Genomic DNA, 20,573 nt, shown 5'->3' on the forward strand with positions numbered 1-20,573 from the left:
GTTTTAATTTATGCCCCCTCATGTGCATAGGCTGAGAAAGACGAAGAATCCCATTAGCACTGACTTTGCTCATGCCATTCAAAGCCTTAAACACCTCAATCAGATCATCTCACATGTGTGTGTGGCGCCTCCGTAGCCAGGTGGGAAGGAGCAGCAGTGCGTAGCACACGCTTCTTGATTATACTGGGGTTCGAGCCGGTCACCACCAAATACGGAGGATGCGGAAAGGTCAGGGAATGACCACCGCATATCCCGGAGCAATATGGCCTTAGTTGCTAATGCTCCTAAAAAACCAAATAACAAACAACAAACAAACCTCACATGTGCCTAGTCTCCAGATGCTGCAATTTTCAGAACTGAAGCCTTTCTTGATAAGAACATCTTTGTTCCCCTCACCAATCTTGTTGCCCTTTTCTGTACCATTCCATCAGCATTACATCCATCCTAAAATGAAGCCCCCAGACCTATATGCAGTACTCAAGATATGGCCTGACCATTGCCTTATACAAAGGGATAATCACTTCCTTATCCCTGCTAGAAAAATTCCTGTATATCATTGACAAAACCCCATTAGCAGCCCTGGCAGCCTGTCTGCATTATTCAGAGAACTTCATATCAGACTGCACAATTACACCCGGGTTCATTCTGCTGCCTATACGTGGTACCTTGCATTTGTCAATTTTAAACTTCAACTGCCATTTCTCAGCCCATCTGCCTAATTTTTCTAGATCTTGTTGCAGCAGCATACCCTTATTATTGTTGTTAACTACCTTGCTAACCTTTGTATCATCTGCAAACTTAGACTTTATATTTAGACTTTTTATTAAACTTAGACTTTATAGTCTGATATACCCTCATCAATGGTGCCTCCGTAGCCAGGTGAGCAGGAGCGGCAGTGCATAGCACACACTTCTTGATCAGACAGACCGGGGTTCAAGCCCGTGACCACCAAATACGGAGGACGCAGAAAGGTCAGGGAATGACCACCGCATATCCTCAGAGCAATATGGCCTCAGTTGCTAATGCTCCTAAAAACCAAATAACATAAATAACATAACCCTCATCAATATCATTAATAAATACAGAAAACAACAATGGATGCAGCATTGAACCCTGTGGGACTCCACTAACAACATTAGCCTAAGAAAAGTTGTGTCCATTGATAACCGCTACATTATATTATTAGTTAAAGTTGTGTCACTCTCTGTCTTCTCCAAGTTAACCACCCTTTATCCACAGCAGAAACTTTCCCTTAATGCACACTATTCCAATTTGTACAGCAGTCTCTTATCTGCAACAGAATCAAAAGCTTTCCTGAAATCTAAGTATAATAGTATCACACTTATTTTTTGCATTCAGTTCCTTTGTCACTGCATCATAATATCCAGTCAAACTGGTCAGACAAGATTCTCCCTTAAAAAACCCATGCTGTAACTGAAATATAACTGCACTTCTGTCTAGATGATCTTGCATTACTCCTTTAACCAGTGATCCCATTATTTTCCATGGAACAGAAGTTAGGCCAACACATCTGTAATAATTCATGTCATCCTTTGATTCCCCTTTGTGAAATGGGGATACGTTTGCACATCTCCAGTCCACAGAGGCCTTCCCAGAATCCAAAGATGTTTTCATAATGTCATATGCTCTCATATTAGATGTTCTATATTAAAGTAAGGTTCATGGGCAAGTGAAATATAGTTGGCTAACAACTTCAGTGCATTTCAGCTTTTCTTGAGGACTTAATGCATTTTTCTTAAAATGAAGTTTTTTTACAGTAAAATTTTGAAATTTTTCAAAATTTCAAAAGAAACCTTGAAATTTTTCAAAATTCAGAGCAAAATGCATTAAGTCCTCAATAAAAGCTGAAATGCACTGAAACAAACTTCCGTCAGATGTTGTGGGATGGATAGTTGGAAAAAATTCAAGGAAAATCTAGACAAACTGTTGGAGGAGATGGATAGGTGAAATGGAAAGAGTTTTTTTTTTTTTTACTAATGATTATAAGCTTGCTTTCTTGCATTTATTCATTTGCCACTACTAATAATACTATTCACAGAGTGTGCACTGCCTAAGTAATTTTACTAGAATCATAACTAGGAATTGTGACACTCATGGCCAAATATCAGAAATGCACCTTTGTTGTTATAAAAATAATTAAATTACAATCTAATATTAATTAATATTTTGAATTAATTATAATATTATTTAGATTATAATTAAATGCTAAAAATATTATTAAATTATTATCTCTGAGATCATACTTTTTATAAAAAGGAGACTTTTATCATAATTGATTTAGAAAATTACAACTGTCATGTTTTTAAAATAAATTTTAAATTTGGTTATTCTATGTCTTTAACTCCACTAGGTGCCTGTGGCCAGGGCCACACTTGCCATATTCTAGTTATGCCTCTAACTTTTAATCTGTAATAAAGTAAAACTCCATTTATAGGTAAATGGTGAGATTAATTTCATTTTCACTTCCACTGCAGGCTAGAAAGGGCATCCCTTCACAATTATTTTCATTTTAGGAAAAAAAAAAGTTACGTGAGGAAAGGCAAGCCATACTGGCATGGATAATTTCGCATTTTGGAGAAACTCATTAGTTGATGGAAACTTTATATATAAAAATTTTAATAAAAAAGTTGCAATACTTTCTTCAAATTTACCTTTCGTAACTCATCAGCAATAACAATATTCTCACAGTAGTCATCAAAGCACTTGTTAATAGTTCCACATTCTCGTACAACATTGTCATTATAAAGGCGATCAAAAATATCCATGGATACTAAAGTACATGGAACATCTTCAGCAACCACTTTAGCTGGAGGAATGCCTATAGAACCCCATGAGTTAGATGAGGATAATATTTGCAGAGTGCTTAACACCACAGAATCATTAAAGAAACACTGAAAATATAAATATTTTACTGTAACATTTAATATTTATTAAACACTCACTGAAATATATCTACAATAAACTACATCTAAAATCTGCATTGAAAACTGTCAAGCAAGAAGCTTTTGTAGAAATACACACTCCTATACCTTGGGAAAATGGAGGATGTAAGCTTACCTTACTGTAATAAAATATATCAACTGGTTTAAGCAACATATACAATGGTGTATCAAAAAGTTCGTACTGTTACCGAGAAATAATAGCCCTAGAAAGGTGAAACTTCGCAGGAACTTTAATCCTTTTCTATGTACTTTCCATGTATAATAATACATTTCTCCCACCTATGGATCAGTTGTTTAATGCCTTGATCAAAGGTGTCTGCACTTTTTGCCTGAAACCACGATTCCACTTCATTGATGACTTCCTGAGATGAATCAAATCTGCGTCCATGCAATGGTTTCTTCATTTCTTGAAACAAGAAGAAGTCTGATGGTGCTAGGGCAGGAGAATAGAGTGGGTACTGCAGTAGTTCGAAGCCGCACTGGGCAACAAAGTTGGTGGTGGCAATGGCCATGTGAGCTGGTGCATTGTCTGACAGAAGACGGACACCTTTGGTTAAAATTCCACACCTTTTCACCTTCAAAGAATCACGTAACGTTTTCAAAAGATTAGTATTCTCCAGTAAGCGTGGAACCACAAGGTAGGTAATCTGTTAGGATAACACCTTTTCTGTCCCAAAACACGGATAACATCACCTTCTTCGCAGATGGAGTGATCTTTGCCATTTTGAAAGGTGGGGAGGATGTGTACTTCCACTGCTTTGACACGACTTTAGTCTACAGATCATACTGGTACACTCAGCATTCGTCATTTGTCACCAACCAATCAAAAAACAACTCAACATCCGTATTACACAAATCCAACAGTTGGCGAGAACACTGCCTTCGACATTGCTTCTGCAAAGGCATTAGCAATCTTGGAACCCATTGTGCGGAGCCCTTAGACATGCATAGATGGTAATATAAAATGCTGTGGGCAGACCCATAACTAATTCCCACTGTATCTGCAATGAAATGAATTGTCATACGTCTGTTAATCAGCACTAGCTGCTCAACCTTTGCAACCGTCTCACTCTCTGTGGATGTTGATGGCCTTCCTTCTCATCAAAGACACTTGTACGACCACACTAGAACTCCTGTTTCCACCTTTTTACAGTGTCATAGGATGGACAGTTCTGCCTACACACAGCTTTCATTTCTTCATCAATTTCCTGAGCTTTCTTGCCCTGCAAATGCAGGAACTTGATCACTGCTCAATACTCCACTTTGTCAACCATAGCATCTTTGCTCAGATTCCGGGCTCCACCTCTGGTGTGCGATCACCTACGGGAATTTAATTTCATATGTTAGTTATTGAATATGTAGACAACTTATATTAAAAATGGCATCTTCCTACTGATGTTTTATCTAGGTCAGGGTACGAACATTTTGATATCCCTCGTACTAAGTGGTGACCTGAGATACTTTTGCTGTGTGGGCAAGATCTGATATTGCCACCCCCACCTTTACACCTAACAAAAGTTTAAAATAATAAATCTGGTGGCATCCACTGCTAAAACACAGCAGTGTTTTAGCAGTGGAAGTACCCTTCGACTTCCACCACATTGCCTAAGAAGTTAACAAGAGGTTAAAGGTTCTTACTCAAGAAGTTACTTAATTTGAGAAAAAATTTATTGAAACTAAAAGAACTTATTTAGAATTATTTAAAGAATTTATTTAGAAGTAAAATTTTTAGTTCTAAAATATTTTTAAAAAAGTTTTTGTATTTACAGTATACTAATACTGTAAATGCAACAGAAATCAGATTTCTCGGCTTTAAATTACTGAATCGGAATAAAAAAACTGAGTCAAAGCATTACTTTGTTTGTTTGTTTTTCTCTCAAAATTATTCACAGAATAAATACAGATCTAGTACAAAGAAAAAGAGCCCCCATTTGCACAGCAATTCTGCTGACTACTCACTTCCACTGCACACAATATAAACATTTTAGAATTGTTTTAATTTTAGGAAATAGGAGGAAGTTAGTTGGTGAAAGGCTAGACATAAAGGCAGATTGTAAAATGAGGTTACATATGAATAAAATATGATAAAAAATAAATGTCTGCCATGTATATATAACATCAAAGTAATTTATTTCTTATTATCAACAAAACATGAGTATATAGTGTGTAAAGCACAATACAGTAATATAGATTAAATGGAATCTGAGTGTAACTACAATATACTGAACTTTACTGAAACAAACTGCAATTACAGTATTGAATGGTACCCTGTAAATTATCTTGTAGGAAGCTTATAATGTATAAACTACATTTTATGGTACATTACTATATGTATCACTATAAATTCATGATAACTTACTTGATTGCAAAGATTCAAATTATTTATGAGGTGAAATCTGTAAAAATAATATGGTATTATATAAATTCCATTCACAGAGCACTACATTCTCATTACGCACTGGTAGAACATAATTAATTCTCCATTTAACATAGGTGTGTGTCTGTGTATGTTTTTTTTTAACGCCGTATCATTTTTTTTTTTTTATGTCAACTCCAAACATGAGGTATTAGAACCTATAGTACTTAATACCGTGCTTGGGTTGGAGGTTGAGAAGACGAAAGAAGATATTTTTGTTAACATTGGACTTGAACTTCTGTAGACTGTAATTTTCAGGAAATACATATGAAGGAAGGTTGTTCCAGAAAACAGCAGTTGAATGAATAAATGAGGAAGACGAAAAGTTGGTTCTGTGGGTTTGAAGTTGGACAGTAAATAGATGTTGGCTGGTGGTGGCACGTGTTCGGACTGTTTTGAAAGAGAGAGCAGGAATTATAGAAGCCAATTCAGAAGAACAGTGCCCATGGAAGTATCTGTAGAAGAGGCATGCAGCAGAAACAGTATGTCTATGAGAAAGCGAGTGGAGAGAGACTGTTAGAAAGGAATTATTAACTAACCTAACCTAACTGCCCTCTTCTGAATTGAATCAAGAAGCCTGAGAGAGGTTTTGGGGGCACCACCCCAGATATGGGAACAATATTCCATGGCAGGGCGGATTTGCAATATATACAGAGTGAGCAGCTGTTTGGAAGAAAAGCAGCGCCAAGAGCGAAAGAGAAAACCAAGTTTTTTAGATGTAGAGGAAGCAATGTTTGTAATGTGCTTGTGCCAAGAGAGATTAGAAGTCAGGGTAATCCCCAAAAGAGATATATCATTTTGCCTAGAAATCGGAGTGTCACTAAAGATAAGCATAGGAGCAGAAGAATCCTTTTTGCGAGATATAAGACAAGACTGAGTTTTAGAAGGGTTGAAATCAACTAAGTTGTCTTTGCCCCACTGGAGAATTACCCGAAGATTGGCATTTAAGGAATTTGTAGCAGATTTTCAAGAAGTTGAAGCTGATTGAGCAGGACAAGTTTCTCAAAATGGAAAGTGGAATGCAATGTGCTATCATCGGCAAAACTATGGATAGGATTTACCGGAGCTTTCTTAGCATCGGGATTCATCAAAATCCTTCTGATATCCTTTTGACGGAAAACCACAGGAGGCATTGAATGGGGAGTGCTGGGAATGGTGGGAGGTGTTTTACCAAGATCATTAATACATGAGCTGGAAGAAAATTGGGATGCTAGCAGGTCAGGTTTATCCTTGGCTGAAGTGAAATTACAACATCTTTCCTCAATATATATTTCACCAAAAAAATAAAATGAAATAATGCTTCCAAACTGCTCTTTAGGCACCTTTCTGAAATAAAACTTTAGTATAATGCTTTAAAATATATGAATTTGGACATAAAATGCAAGTAAAACTTTGTACCTTAACTGATGGTAAAACTCTGTATGATTTAATGTATCAGTTTTGAAATAGTAGTAGTAGTAGTGGCATGTGATGCAAGAAAGCAAGTGTATGAGCTTATGCAACATCAGCCAAAAAAAAAAAAAAAAAAAAACACACCATTTCTTCCAAATGCCTGTCCAGTTCCTCCTTAAATTTATTTAACCTATCAACTTCCACAACGACAGATGGAAGTTTGTTCCACCAATTAACCGCCTGCTGGCTAAAGCCAAATTTCCACACATCTATTCTACATCTGTCTTTTCTTAATTTGAATTTATACCCCCTTAGGTTCGTAATCTAAACAAGTTGAAGGATCCCATCAGAATTCAGAGTTTTCAATCCATTCAAGGCCTTATACACCTCAATCAGATCACTGTGCAGGTGCTTAGTCTCCAGCCACTGCAATTTGCAGAACTTAAGCCTCTCTTGGTAAGAGGATCCCTTCATTCCCCTCACCAATCTTGTTGCCCTTCTCTGTACACGCTCAAGTAAATCTACATCCTTCCTAAAATGAGGTCTCCAGACCTGTACGCAGTACTCAAGGCGTGGCCTGACCATTGCCTTATACAGAGGTACAATCACCTTTTCCCTGCTAGAAAAATTCCTATATATCATTGACAAAACCCCATGACCTGCCCTGGCAGCCTGTCTGCATTGCTCAGAAAACTTCATATTTGACTGCACAATTACTCCCAAGTCTTTTTCATTTTCTACCACTTTAAGTGTAGTACCACACAGTTGGTATTTTTCTCTCGGGTTACTTCTACCCATGTGCAGTACTTTGCATTTGTCAAGGTTAAACTTCAGTTGCCACTTCTTAGCCCATCTGCCCAAATTATCTAGATCCTGTTGCAGTAGCACACTGCCATTACTGTCATTAACAACCCTGCCAACCTTTGTATCATCTGCAAACTTCGACACTAAGCTTGATATACCTTCATCAATATCTCAGATAAATATACAAAACAACAGACGACCCAACACCGAACCCTGTGGGACTCCACTAATAACATTAGTCAACGAAGAGCAGCACCCATTAATTACCACCCTCTGTCTTCTCCCACTCAACCATCCTTTTATCCATTGTAGCAACTTACCCTTAATACCATTCTGCTCCAATTTGTACAATAGTCTTCCATGCGCAACAGTGTCAAAAGCTTTCCTGAAATCCAAATATATGATATCAAAATTATTTTTTGCATCCAGTTTCTTTGTAACCACATCATAACATCCTATCAAATTTGTCAGACAAAACTTTCCCTTAACAAACCCATGCTGTGTCTGAATTATTCCTGCAGTCTTGTCTAGATGATCCTGCAATGCATCTTTAACCAGTGACTCCATTATTTTACCCAGAACAGAAGTTAAACTAACTGGTCTGTAATTACTCGTGTCACCCTTCGATCCCCCCCCCTTTGTGAACTGGGGATACATTTGCACATCTCCAGTCCATGGGGACCTCCCCTGAGTCCGAGGATGCTCTCATAATTATGGCTAAGGGTTTGCTTAGTTGCTTTGCTGCCTCCTTTAATATAACTGGATAGATCTCATCCACCCCAGGTGCCTTTCTTATATTTAACTTCAACAATTTCTCCTCCACTTTGCTCTCAGTTATTAGAAAATCATTAAGCACCCTGCTACAATTTGATAACCTTCTGCCATTTTTCAAACCTTAATAACTCCTCATGTGTGAATGTAGATGCAAAATACTCATTCAGTTTGTTTGCTATCTGAGCAGGATCATCAATAATCGAACCATCGATATCAAGTGGACCAATCAGATTCAACCCCTTCCTTTTAGAGTTTATATAAGTAAAGAAATCCTTTCTGTTTTTCTTAGCATCTTTTGCCAAAGATTTCTCGTAATCTGCCTTCGCCTGCCTAACCTCCTTTGTGACCTAATTACAGACTATCTTATATCTGCCATAGCCTTCTGAGTCATTTGATAATTTATATGCATCCCATGCATTTTTCTTCTCTGTCACAAATCTCATTAGTTCATTTGATAACCATTTAGGCCTAAACCTTGAACAATATTTCTTAATAAGTATGAAACTTTTAGTAGCTTCCAAGATTAATTCCTTGAATGCTTACCACTTAGAATTTACTGTTGGTAACATCGTCAGTTGATCCCACTGTACAGAATTTAAAAACTGTCTGAGACCACTGTACTCATCTTTATGGAAGCAAAAATCCTTTCCTTTACCCCTTATGGTAATTATATCTTTAAGTAAATCCCACATCAGTACACTGTGATCACTGCCACCTAGTGGTTCGTTTATCTGCAAATTCTTAATACACGAATGATCGGCGCCTCGGTAGCTAGGTGGGAAGGAGCAGCAGTGCGTAGCACATGCTTCTTGATTAGACCGGGGTTCAAGCCCATCACCACCAAATATGGAGGATGCAGAAAGGTCAGGGAATGACCACCGCATATCCCCGGAGCAATATGGCCTTAGTTGCTAATGCCCCTAAAAAAACCAAATAACATAACACGAATGATCACTGCTGATAACCAAATCAGATCAGGAGTATTACCCTCTCTGGTTGCCTCTTGAACAAGCTGCTGCAGAAAACAATCATCCAATAAATCCACAAAAGTCTTACTAGTGTGTGAGTGACCAACCCACAAGTTCCAGTCAATATCTGGGAAGTTAAAATCCCCCATTATAAGACATTCTGATTTACTAGCCCACTCTATTTCTCTGTACAATTGTTCATTGTACTCATTCAAGTTATTAGGCCTATAACACACTCCTACTCTTATTTTTGCTTTCGCAATGCTTATGTCACACCAAACTGACTCAACAGTGCACTGTTCATCTATATCAACTGGATGCACTTCTTTTGATTTTATGTTTTTATTAATTAACAGCATAACACCTCCCTTCCTATCCTGTCTATCCTCCTTCTGTACACATTGTACTCCCCAAATTCCAATTCTGCATTCCTAATATCAGTGTGACACCACGTCTCTGATATCCCAACAATATCCTCCTTTGATGTCTTGACCAACATCTCAAATTCATCAAATTTATTTACTATACTTCTAGCATTGGTATACATGCAAGCATACATTCACCTAATCCTATTCCTAGTTACCCTAACACATCCCATATACCTACCTGTTTCACGATGACTGCCATCAGTCCCTGAAACCCCCAGCACCCCACGCTCCAGGTTGCTATTTATTCTAACAGAAGTTGTGCAAGAATCACCTTCACCTCTGCCTGCAGCTACTTTTAACCTTTTAGTCTGTGAATACCCCCAAGCTAGCAGCTGTCCGACCCACCTAACACTGCCTCGATAGCATCAGCAAATATTCTTGCACCCTTTCTTTTTAAGTGTATCCCATCCCTGTAGAAGCAGTCTCTCCTGTTAACAAGCACAGACAAGGTTGAAAAAAAAAAAATTTACCCCTTGACCCTTGCACATTTCCTCCAGGGCCGAATTGATTGACAAGGCTCTCATCATGTACTCCCTCCTATCATGTCTGGGCAGAATTGCAGACACTTTCAAATTTAACCCTATTTCACGACTTTTTTGCAACAATGACCTGCACTTGTTAAGTAAATCTGCAGATCTCCTACTCTTAATGTCATTGGTGCCAACATGTACAATAATATCACCTTTTGTGCCCTTAAAAGATGATATATGCTTTACAATGTCATCAACTTTTGCCCCTGGCAGACATACACTGGTCCTGTTCCATCTATCCTTTTTACACAATATATTCCCCATCTCCCTGACAATAGAGTCACCAACAATAACTAGTTCCTTTGGGACCAGCACATTCTGCCGCTGTGTTGCCTGATGCCCAGGAGTGAGCTCTGGCATTGAGTTGGGCAGCTGAGAGCTTGATGAACTCCACATATTAATTTCTTCGAGGGTATCTACCCTACACCTCAAGCTCTCATAGATGCCCAGTAGAATGCTGAGTTGATGCCTAATTTCTAGACACTCTCTGCACCTGGCACACACACACACAAAGACATCCTCCTTGGCTAGATCATGTTCTGTTCCAGAGAATTCAGCAAACATTTCACAAGTTTCACATTTTTTTAGGCTGTGATGTGTTGGATAATTGCCCCCCCTCAGTTCTCCCCCGAGTCACAGCATTCCTGCCACTTTGTGCCCGTTGCTTTGCTGCTCTGGTCTGGGGCATGATATTTTAAATTAATAAGATTAATAAATTTAATTAATTAATTGTCAATACTAAGCTATCGAATAGAATCCTAAATGCAGTGATGCGTATTACACTATATATTGATACGTTAGAGCTGCCTAGTTATCACAATTAAAAATTTGAATTCACTACTACTCTATACAAAAACAATGGCTGCAAGATTCAAATGAAATAATGGTTTTACGTATATTAAGTAGTAATCTACAAAAACTCTTTATCTAAATTAAAAATAACCAGCATAACAATAACTATAAGACTACATATAAAGTACAATATAAAATAACAATTAGGTAAATAAAAAGGCAAACACTTATCGCTTTTTCGGAGCCTGTAATTCACAGCTGTAATTTTTAAAGAGAGTCAGCGCCCTCAATGCTATACCTTTATGAGTAAAACTTTAAATCAAGGTACATTAACTTTAGGAAAATAATACAATACATATATGGATCGCTTTCCACAAAAATGTACCATAAATGTGAAAAAAATCTTAAACTAGGGAACTTAAATTAGGTTTCTAATGCATATTTATCAATCCGATCCTTAAAAGGGGGGGGGGGGGTCAAAATCCTTTTGAAAAATACAATATGGTGAACTTCAGGCAAATAGGAGATGTGAATTTATGTAGAACAGTGGAATTGTTCTAAGTATGTGAAAGAGAACATATTTATATGGTTTTAGTTCACTCATAAGTAGTATAAATTCATATCTCCAATTGTTTGTAGTTCAACTTTATATTTTTTGTAAGAACAAATTTTGAGCACCACTTATTTCTCTCGTAAAAAGAAATATGAAGTGCTACTTTAACTTCATTGATCTTTTATCAACTATTCTCACAGTATGTAGAATTACTTCTGATCTAATTTGATCTCTGATTTGGTGGAAGTCGTGGCAAAATGGCTGTCAGAGCAGTGACACTCTTTTAAATAAATAGAATAGTAAAATTTATGTAACTTAATGGGCCACTCATGGATATTTTCCAGGTAAGTTTTATCCTCCCAATCTGCTCCAGCTAGTTATACAGTAACTTCTGCTTTTATTTCGATATACTATAAATTATAAGACATTAAATTTTTGTTTCTCTAGCCTTTAAACTTTAAATAAGTAATACTTCCCTGAGAGACATATAATCTTACTTATTCTCAGTTGGATGCCATTACCCAGCTGACACCATTTCAAAGATAGGAGAGAGTTGTCTCCTCATCTGTGGGTGGGCACACTCCAAACAGCCAGTCCTTTCACTCAGGATTAACAGTGTCATTTTGGTGATGGCACTCCACTGAGAATAAGTAACACTATATATTTCTCCTAGAGAAAGTGTTACTTATTCGAAGTTTAAGGGTAACTCACTGTGAAGTGATTCATAACATTCAATGCAATATAAACGACTTTTTGAAAACCTGTTTATTTATAGTTGTGTGACATGATGTGTTTTATGACTGTTTCATATATTTTCAACATTTTGACAGTTACACATTTCAGGTTCACACGAAGCTAGATCACTACTTATAATGAACACAGTAAAAAGAGCACATGATATGTACAGCTTCAACTTTCACTGAAGGCAACAGTGCTCCTACCTTCAGTAGAATGCCCGGTTTCCCTCTGATGACAAGATTAGTTGGTTTATGTGCAACTTTTCTTTATTACTCTTGGATATGTGCATTTATGTTTATAGCAAAATCTTTTGATATTCTAATATAAGTTTTCATTTAAGAAAATTAGCATTGAAAATTAAAATAATTTAGAACACACCAAAGGTATTAATTTCATTAATTTTGAGGAGCATTTACGTATATGCTAAGCACCTACTGTCCTCACCATGTCCGTCCATACGTAATGGAGAGACTCCCAGTGGATGGATTTTCATGAAATTTTGCATTTGGGCTCATTAAACATATCTGTCATGTGAAACAAAATTTCAATGAAATTTTGTTTGGCATGGCAATATAAATCCAGCAATTATTATTTCTTCTTTCCATACAAAAATTTATATGGAAAAAATAAATTCATAGATTAAATATAATTTTAATGCAGTATTGTTAGCCTTAGACTGTCCGTGCATCCTTTGCGTGTGATTTTTCACTACGAATACTATATATGTATCCCTTCACAAGCATGTGAAGGGATACATATATAGTAATTATCATCATCATTAGCCATATGGTACAAGGAAGCCTGAGGCTTTTGCTGCATCAGCCAAAAAAAAAAAAAAAATTTTCTAAGTAACCCTAAGAGAGAGAAGTAGGACTTGTCAGCACAAAATTTTGTACTTACCGATGCAAAATCATTCTTCAGAAAGGTGATATATGGCTGATCAAATTCATATTCTTGAAGACTTAATCCTCCTTTTATTGCCCTTAGATGTAATTAAATGTGATTAATAATAAAGAATTAATAAGATATTAAATATAAATAAATATAGTTAAATTTAGAGTAACCTATTTAATTGAAAATGAAAAAGACATTGGGGTTATTGTGCAGACAGATATGAAGTTTTCTGAGCAGTGCACATGGACTGCAAGAGTAGCTCATGAGGTCTTGTCAATGATATAGAGGAATTTTGCTGAATTGTGGCCTGATCGTTGCCTTGTATAAGGCAATGGTCACGCCACACCTTGAGTACTGCATACAGGTCTGTTTTCCTCATTTTAGGAAATATTAGAGCTGCTGGAATGAGTACAGAGAAGGGGAACAAGATTGGTGAGTGAAAAAAAAGGGTTGTTCTTACCAAGAAAGGCTTAAGTTCTGAAAATTTCGGTGTTTGGAGACTAGGCACATACAAGGAGATCAAATTGAGGTGCATAAGGTCTTGAATGGTTTGAACAAGCTCAATACTGATGGGATTCTTCCTCTTGCTCAGATTACACACCTGAGGGGGCATTAATTCAAACTGAGGAAAGACAGTTGTAGAATAAGTGTGTGGAAATTTGCCTTTAGCCAGCAGGGGGTTAATTGCTGGAACAAACTTCCTTGACAAATGCAAAGTACTCCATATGGGTAGAAGTAACTCCAGAGAAATGTACCAAATGTGCAGTACTACACTCAAGGTGGTAGAGAATGAAAAAGACCTGGGGGTAATTGTGCAGTCAGATATGAAGTTTTCTGAGCAGTACAAACAGGCCAGAGCAGGACATGGTGTCTTGTCAATGACATACGGGAATTTTGCTAGTAAGAATAAGGAGATGATTATCCCCTTGTATAAGGCAATGGTATGGAAGCCTAATTTTAAGAAGTATGTACAGCTGCTGGAATGGAACAAGTACAGAGAAGGGGAACGAGATTGATGAGAGAAGCAACGAGTTGCTCTTACCAAGAAAGGCTTAATTTCTGCAAACTGCAGCATCTGGAGACTAGGCACCTGCAAAGTGATCTGATTAAGGTGTATTGATGTGAAGTGTATAAGGCTCCTCTCTCTATTTCTCTCTCTCCTGTCTTCAGTCACCTATTTTGTATGAATTCAAACTTCAAAAAAATTGTCCATTTACAAAACTCACTGTAAACCCACACAAATGGCAACATATGGACACTGGTGAAGCCTTTTTTGGCATCACTTGAAACTGATTATCATCTTGCTCAACACATGACAATTGTGAGTATTCACACTGCCACTTAACTTAAAATGAGCCTCAGTGGTCCACAAAATAACCCCAGGGCCTCACATCTGGTGAGTATGGGATTTGTAAACCCAGGGTCCTGAGCTGGATATCATCATGCTTCTCTTTCTTGGTAATTCCTCTTTGCTTCTCTCTCTCTCTCTCTCTCTCTCTCTCTCTCTCTCTCTCTCTCTCTCTCTCTCTCTCTCAGGGTAATTCGGAATTTTTTTTTTGGCTGGTGCAGCATAAGCCTCAGGCTTCCTTGCATCATATAGTTAATAATAATAACAACATGTTCCCTACCCATGTCATTGAACTCTATCTTCTATTGACCTCCAAGTAAGCTAATAACAAGGGGATGCAATGTAGAATGAAAGAAGAATGAATGAATGAGAATGAAAGACAGAATGAGTAGAATATGCAGGGGACTTGCGACTGGGCCTGCACCACAACTGAGGAATTGCAGTGGGTTGGGGTGCCTGGGAAGTGTGGTGCAGGGGGCGAGAATTGAATACATGAAATGAAAGTCAGAAGAATGTATGTGTAAGTGTGTGAGAAAAAGAACACAAACCATAAATGCTACAGTTAAGTGCACACTAACCCTAGTTTTAATTAATATTTAAATTTACACTACACATCATTGCATCCTCCCCGGTGTGTGAGAAGATGAATGAGTGTGAGTGAAAAAAATAATAATAATATATATATATTTTATGTATAAAACTTTAAAAACAAAAAAAAAAATGAGAGGATTGTGAATGGAGTAAATGTGTGTCTCTCTCCCACTCCTTTGCCTGGTGGGTTCTTCACTACTAGCTAACATGTTCCGCCCCTAGAGCAGGACGGGCAGTTTGACCTTCCTACCAGATTCGACACTACATGGATTTGACAACCATCACCAATGAAGACATACTGCGGCTTTGCTGCCGACACGGCATTTGGTGATCTGACCTGGTTACTCTAACCCAGTTCCCTTTAAAACCCATCCTCAGAGAGAGGGGTCTCTGTCTCCTCCCTTCCCTGCCTCCCCCCATAATTTGCCTGGTGGGGCTCGTCTCCACTGACCTCTTTGGGGATGCCTACTCTATTGTCCCTATTCTTCTATCTGTTTTCCCTCAGTCTTCAGTCACCCTCTCACTAAACCGACTGAGTACACCCCCTTAACAATGCCGCCAAATTCTAATGAACATCTAAATTCTACCGCTTTCTTGTAAATCTCTTTCGGCCAAACTGTAGTGCACTCCCCCCCCCCCACCCTTTTTAAGGCTTTCCACTGAAATCCTGAGAAATTAGGTGGTGGAGCCTGTCAGAGTACTCAAATGATCTACTGGGTGCCTGACCTGCCTCCTCGTGGAAAAGTGTGGGCAACGGTGGGTCCCAATAGCTAAATGGTCAGAGAAACAACAGAACATAACGCTACACAACAGACCACTCCCCACACACTTTTTAAATCTCTGGCCTCCACAGAGTTCTGTGTCACTTGCAAAGAATACAACACAGAGATGGGGGAAACCCCTGGTGCCGTCAGACAACTAACACACTTTACACTTTGACCTCTATCCTTTCCAGATACTTCTCTTGGTGATTTCCTTCTACTTCTGATCTCTCTCTCTCTCTCTCTCTCTCTCTCTCTCTCTCTCAGGGTAACTCGGAAATGTTTTTTGTTTGGTGCAGCATACGTCTCAAGCTTCCCTTACGCTATATGTCAAGTAATAATAATAAAAACCCAATCCTTCTTTTAGAATACCATTTTGAGCTCAATTGACTTGAAATGGTTGACTCAAATCCATTTGTCATTTGTTTTTAAATTCTCTCAGAAGCGTCAGTGATGCTAATGTGATGAGGTTAGATTTGAATTCCAATTTCAAACCTTCACACAATGCCAATTTTCCCCTGGTAGCAACAATATATATATATATATATATATATATATATATATATATACACACACACACATACACACAGTGGGCCATGACAGTTTATCATAATTAATTTGTACAATTTAAATATTCAAGTCAGTGTCATGCCAGTATAACTATTCATAATCTTATTAATGGCACTTAACGAATTGCTCAAACTGTTGGTGAAAGAATGATAGGGGGGGGAATTAGTAATAGAAATAAGGGCATGTGATGCAAGAAAGCAAGCATATGAGCTTATGTAGCATCAGCCAAAAAAATGAAATAATAATAAATAAATAAAATAAAAACAATTCACACAACCATTCCCTCTAAAAGTTTGTCCAGTTCCTCTTTTAATTTATTTAAGCTATCAACTTCCACAATGACAGATAGAAGTTTGTTCCAGCAATTAACCACTGGCTGGCTAAAGGCAATCTATTCTACCACTATCTATACTCAATTTGAATTTATGCCCCCTTAGGTTCGTAATCTGGGCAAGTGGAAGAATCCTATCAGAATTCAGCATACTCAACCCATTCAAGGCCTTATACACCTCAATCAGATCACCTCGCTGGTGCCTAGTCTCCAGACATTGTAATTTGCAGAACTTAAGCCACTCTTGGTAAGAGGATCCCTTCATTCCAATCACCAATCTTCTTGCCCTTCTCTCTACACAGTCAAGCAAATCTACATCCTTCCTAAAATGAGGCCTCCAGACCTGTATGCAGTACTCAAGACCTAGCCTGACCATTGCCTTATACAAAGGGATAATCACTTTCTTTTCCCTGCTAGCAAAATTCCTGTATATCATTGACAAAACCCCATGACCTGCTCTTGCAGCCTGTCTGCAAGAGCAGGTCATGGGGTTTTGCCATGTTCAACACTACACTGCACAGACCTTATGGGTGTACTAGTGAATGATGGATCAAAGAAGTACAAACAGTTGGCCACAGAATGTTAAACTATCTTGACACCACCTTGGTGCTAACAGAAGAATGTTGATTTCATGCCATATCAGCCACAGCAACTGAGATCTTTTCAGCAACCACCATGTTGGTCTAGTTAAACAGCTTCTACCCATTCTACCCATATCCCTTAATAGCTCTCAATGGTGAAATTATAGTAGTCTTATAATACCGTGATAAATCTGACTAAAAAAATGAATAGCAAATGCTTAAAAAACGGTACTCACCTTGTATAAATCTGCAATAAATTTATTGGTAGATGGTGGCTAAATTTAGGTTGGAAGAAGCATTAAAAAGAATTTGGCACCACCGGTCTTCTCTCTTTTTTTCAATATATATTTTTATTTTTTTTTCATTCGCATCCTTCAACTTTTTTATGACAACCAAGGATTGGAGATTTGCACTCCTACTTCCTTGCGCTCATTTTAAAATCTGTTTTAAATATTTTTACCCCATTCTTTGCCTTAGTTCTTTTTAATGCTTCTTACAACCTAAATTTAGCCACCATCTACCAATAAATTTATTGCAGATTTATACAAGGTGAGTACCGTTTTTAAGCATTTTCTATTCATTTTTTTAACTCTCAATGTTAAACTTCAGTTGCCACTTCTCAGCCCATCTGCCTAAATTTTAAAGATCCCGTTGCAGTAGCACACTGCTATTACCGTCATTAACAACCCTGCCAACCTTTGTATCATCTGCAAACTTCGACACTAAGTCTGATATATCTTCATCAATATCATTAATAAATATACAAAACAACAGTGGACCCAACACAGAACCCAGTGGGACCCCACTAATAACATTAGTCCATGAAGAGCAGTATCCATTGATTACCACCCTCTGTCTTCTCCCACTCAACCACCCTTTTATCCATTGTAGCAACTTACCCTTAATACCATTCTGCTCCAATTTGTACAGTAGTCTTCCATGCACAACAGTGTCTAAAGCTTTCCTGAAATCTAATTATATGATACCAAAATTATATTTTGCATCCAGTTCCTTTGAAACAACATCACAGTATCCAATCAAATTTGTCAAACAAAACTTTCCCTTAACAAACCGATGCCGTGTCTGAATTATTGTTGCAATCTTGTCTAGATGATCCTGCAATGCTTCTTTAACCAGTGACTCCATTATTTTACTCGGAACAGAAATTGAACTAACTGGTCTGATACCCCTTTGTGAATTGGGGATACATTTGCAAATCTCCAGTCCATGGGTACTTCCCGAGTCCAAAGATGCTCACATAATTATGGCTAAGCGTTTGCTTAGTTCCTTTGCCACCTCCTTTAATATAACTGGATAGATTCCATCTACCCCAGGTGCCTTTCTTATGTTTAACTTTAACAATTTCTCCTCCACTTTGCTCTCAGTTATTACAAAATCATTAAGCACACTGTTACAATTTGATAAAATTCTGGCATTTTCCTTCCTTAATAACTCTCCGTGTGTGTGAATGTAGATGCAAAATACTCATTCAGTTTGTTTGCTATCTGAGCAGGATCATCAACAGTCAAATAATCGATATCAAGTGGACCAATTTGATTCATCCCCTTTCTTTTAGGGTTTATATAAGTAAAGAAATCCTTGCTGTTTTTCTTAGCATTCTTTGCCAAAGATTTTTCATAATCTACCTTCACTTGCCTAATCTCATTTGTGACTTGATTAGTCACAAAAATAAATCTGCAATAGGCTTGTGTCGTCTGATAATTTATATGCATCCCATGCATTTTTCTTCTCTACCACGAGTCTCATTAGTTCGTTTGACAACCATTTATGCCTAAACCTTGAACAATATTTCTTAGTTGGTGTGAAGTCTAGTAATTTCCATGATTAATTCCTTGAATGCTTCTCACTTAGAATTTGCTGTTGGTAACATCATCAGTTGGTCCCACTGTACAGAATTCAAAAACTGTCTGAGATCGCTGTAGTGACTTTTAAGGAAGCAAAAACTCCTTCCTTTACCCGGATGGTTGTTTGTTGTTGTTTGTTATTTGGTTTTTAGGAGCATTAGCAACTAAAGCCATATTGCTCCGGGATATGTGGTGGTCATTCCCTGACCTTTCCGCATCCTCCGTATTTGGTGATGACGGGTTCGAACCCCGGTCTAATCAAGAAGCGTGTACTACGCACTGCTGCTCCTTCCCACCTGGCTACGGAGGCGCCGTACCCGGATGGTAATTATATCTTTAAGTAAATTCCACGTCAGTAACTGTAATCACTGCCACTTAGTGGTTCCTTTATCTGGAACCACTATTCGTCTTTAAAGACGAATGATCACTGCTGATAACCGGATCAAGAGTATTACCGTCTCTGGTTGCCTCTCGAACATGCTGCTGCGGAAAACATCCATCCTAAGAACATCTTGTTTTATATTATACCATTTTACTGTCATGCTAGTAAAAATTACCTATACAGTCTCCAACCATCAAAGAAAACGATTGGGAACGCCGATATACTTATATGTATACTTATGTACATTTACAAAAATACCAACTAAAAGTAAAATGATCAGCTACCATTTCATTAGAAGCTCGTTAACCGTCCGCTCTTCTAAAGATTTGAATGCTTTATTCCCAAGATATGAGAACGTAAACACGGGACGATTTTCACAATGCCGTTCAAACAGTTGAAAAGCCATGCTGAGTTGTTTGGTTTCTATAGCAACGCTCTGTTTAACAATATACTAGAACGGACGTGTGACGTGTTTTATTTCATTTTATTTTTATCTTGATCACCCTTTAAAAAAATCTAGGGTTGATCTTTGGAACCTGGTACGCATCCGGTTTACTAGACTGAGGAGGCCTACGTCACTGCAGTGATCGACAACGTTCGCTCCTCCCACTTGCTTACGTTCAGCTTCTGTCACGTGACACCTTCCGCCCTCCCTCGCTGCCCCACAACCACGCCGAAGCGTCAGTTATGAACGAGCACCAGTTTCCGCCATGCCGAAGCGAGCATCAGTTGTCACGTGACCGATTTCCCAAGCATATTTGCGGCAAGTAACGATGGCGAAGCGGCGTGAAAGCTGATGCCGTCCCACCAACGACTGCGTGTCGGCGTACCAGTTCCCAAATTTGCGTTGATCGCAGGACAACTGCCGACACTTGCACACGGCGATAGTAGC

The 20,573-nt window shown here is 38.1% G+C and overlaps 1 protein-coding gene across 1 annotated transcript in view; it reads right to left on the minus strand.

The window, feature by feature from the left end:
* The window catches only part of LOC150084284 (cilia- and flagella-associated protein 300-like), a 39,972-nt gene extending 19,885 nt beyond the window's left edge, over positions 1 to 20,087 (minus strand). Inside the window, exons 1-3 of the mRNA XM_090376172.1 lie at positions 19,966 to 20,087; positions 13,259 to 13,340; positions 2,673 to 2,912 (exon numbers count right to left, since the gene is read on the minus strand). Coding sequence (XP_090232298.1) covers positions 2,673 to 2,912; positions 13,259 to 13,340; positions 19,966 to 20,087 — 444 coding nt within the window. The remainder of the gene's footprint in view (positions 1 to 2,672; positions 2,913 to 13,258; positions 13,341 to 19,965) is intronic.
* Between the last annotated feature and the right edge of the window lie 486 nt (positions 20,088 to 20,573).

Source organism: Mastigoproctus giganteus, chromosome 6 (genome assembly GCF_048544385.1).
Source record: "Mastigoproctus giganteus isolate SK-2022 chromosome 6, ASM4854438v1, whole genome shotgun sequence".
Lineage (NCBI taxonomy): Eukaryota > Metazoa > Arthropoda > Arachnida > Uropygi > Thelyphonidae > Mastigoproctus > Mastigoproctus giganteus.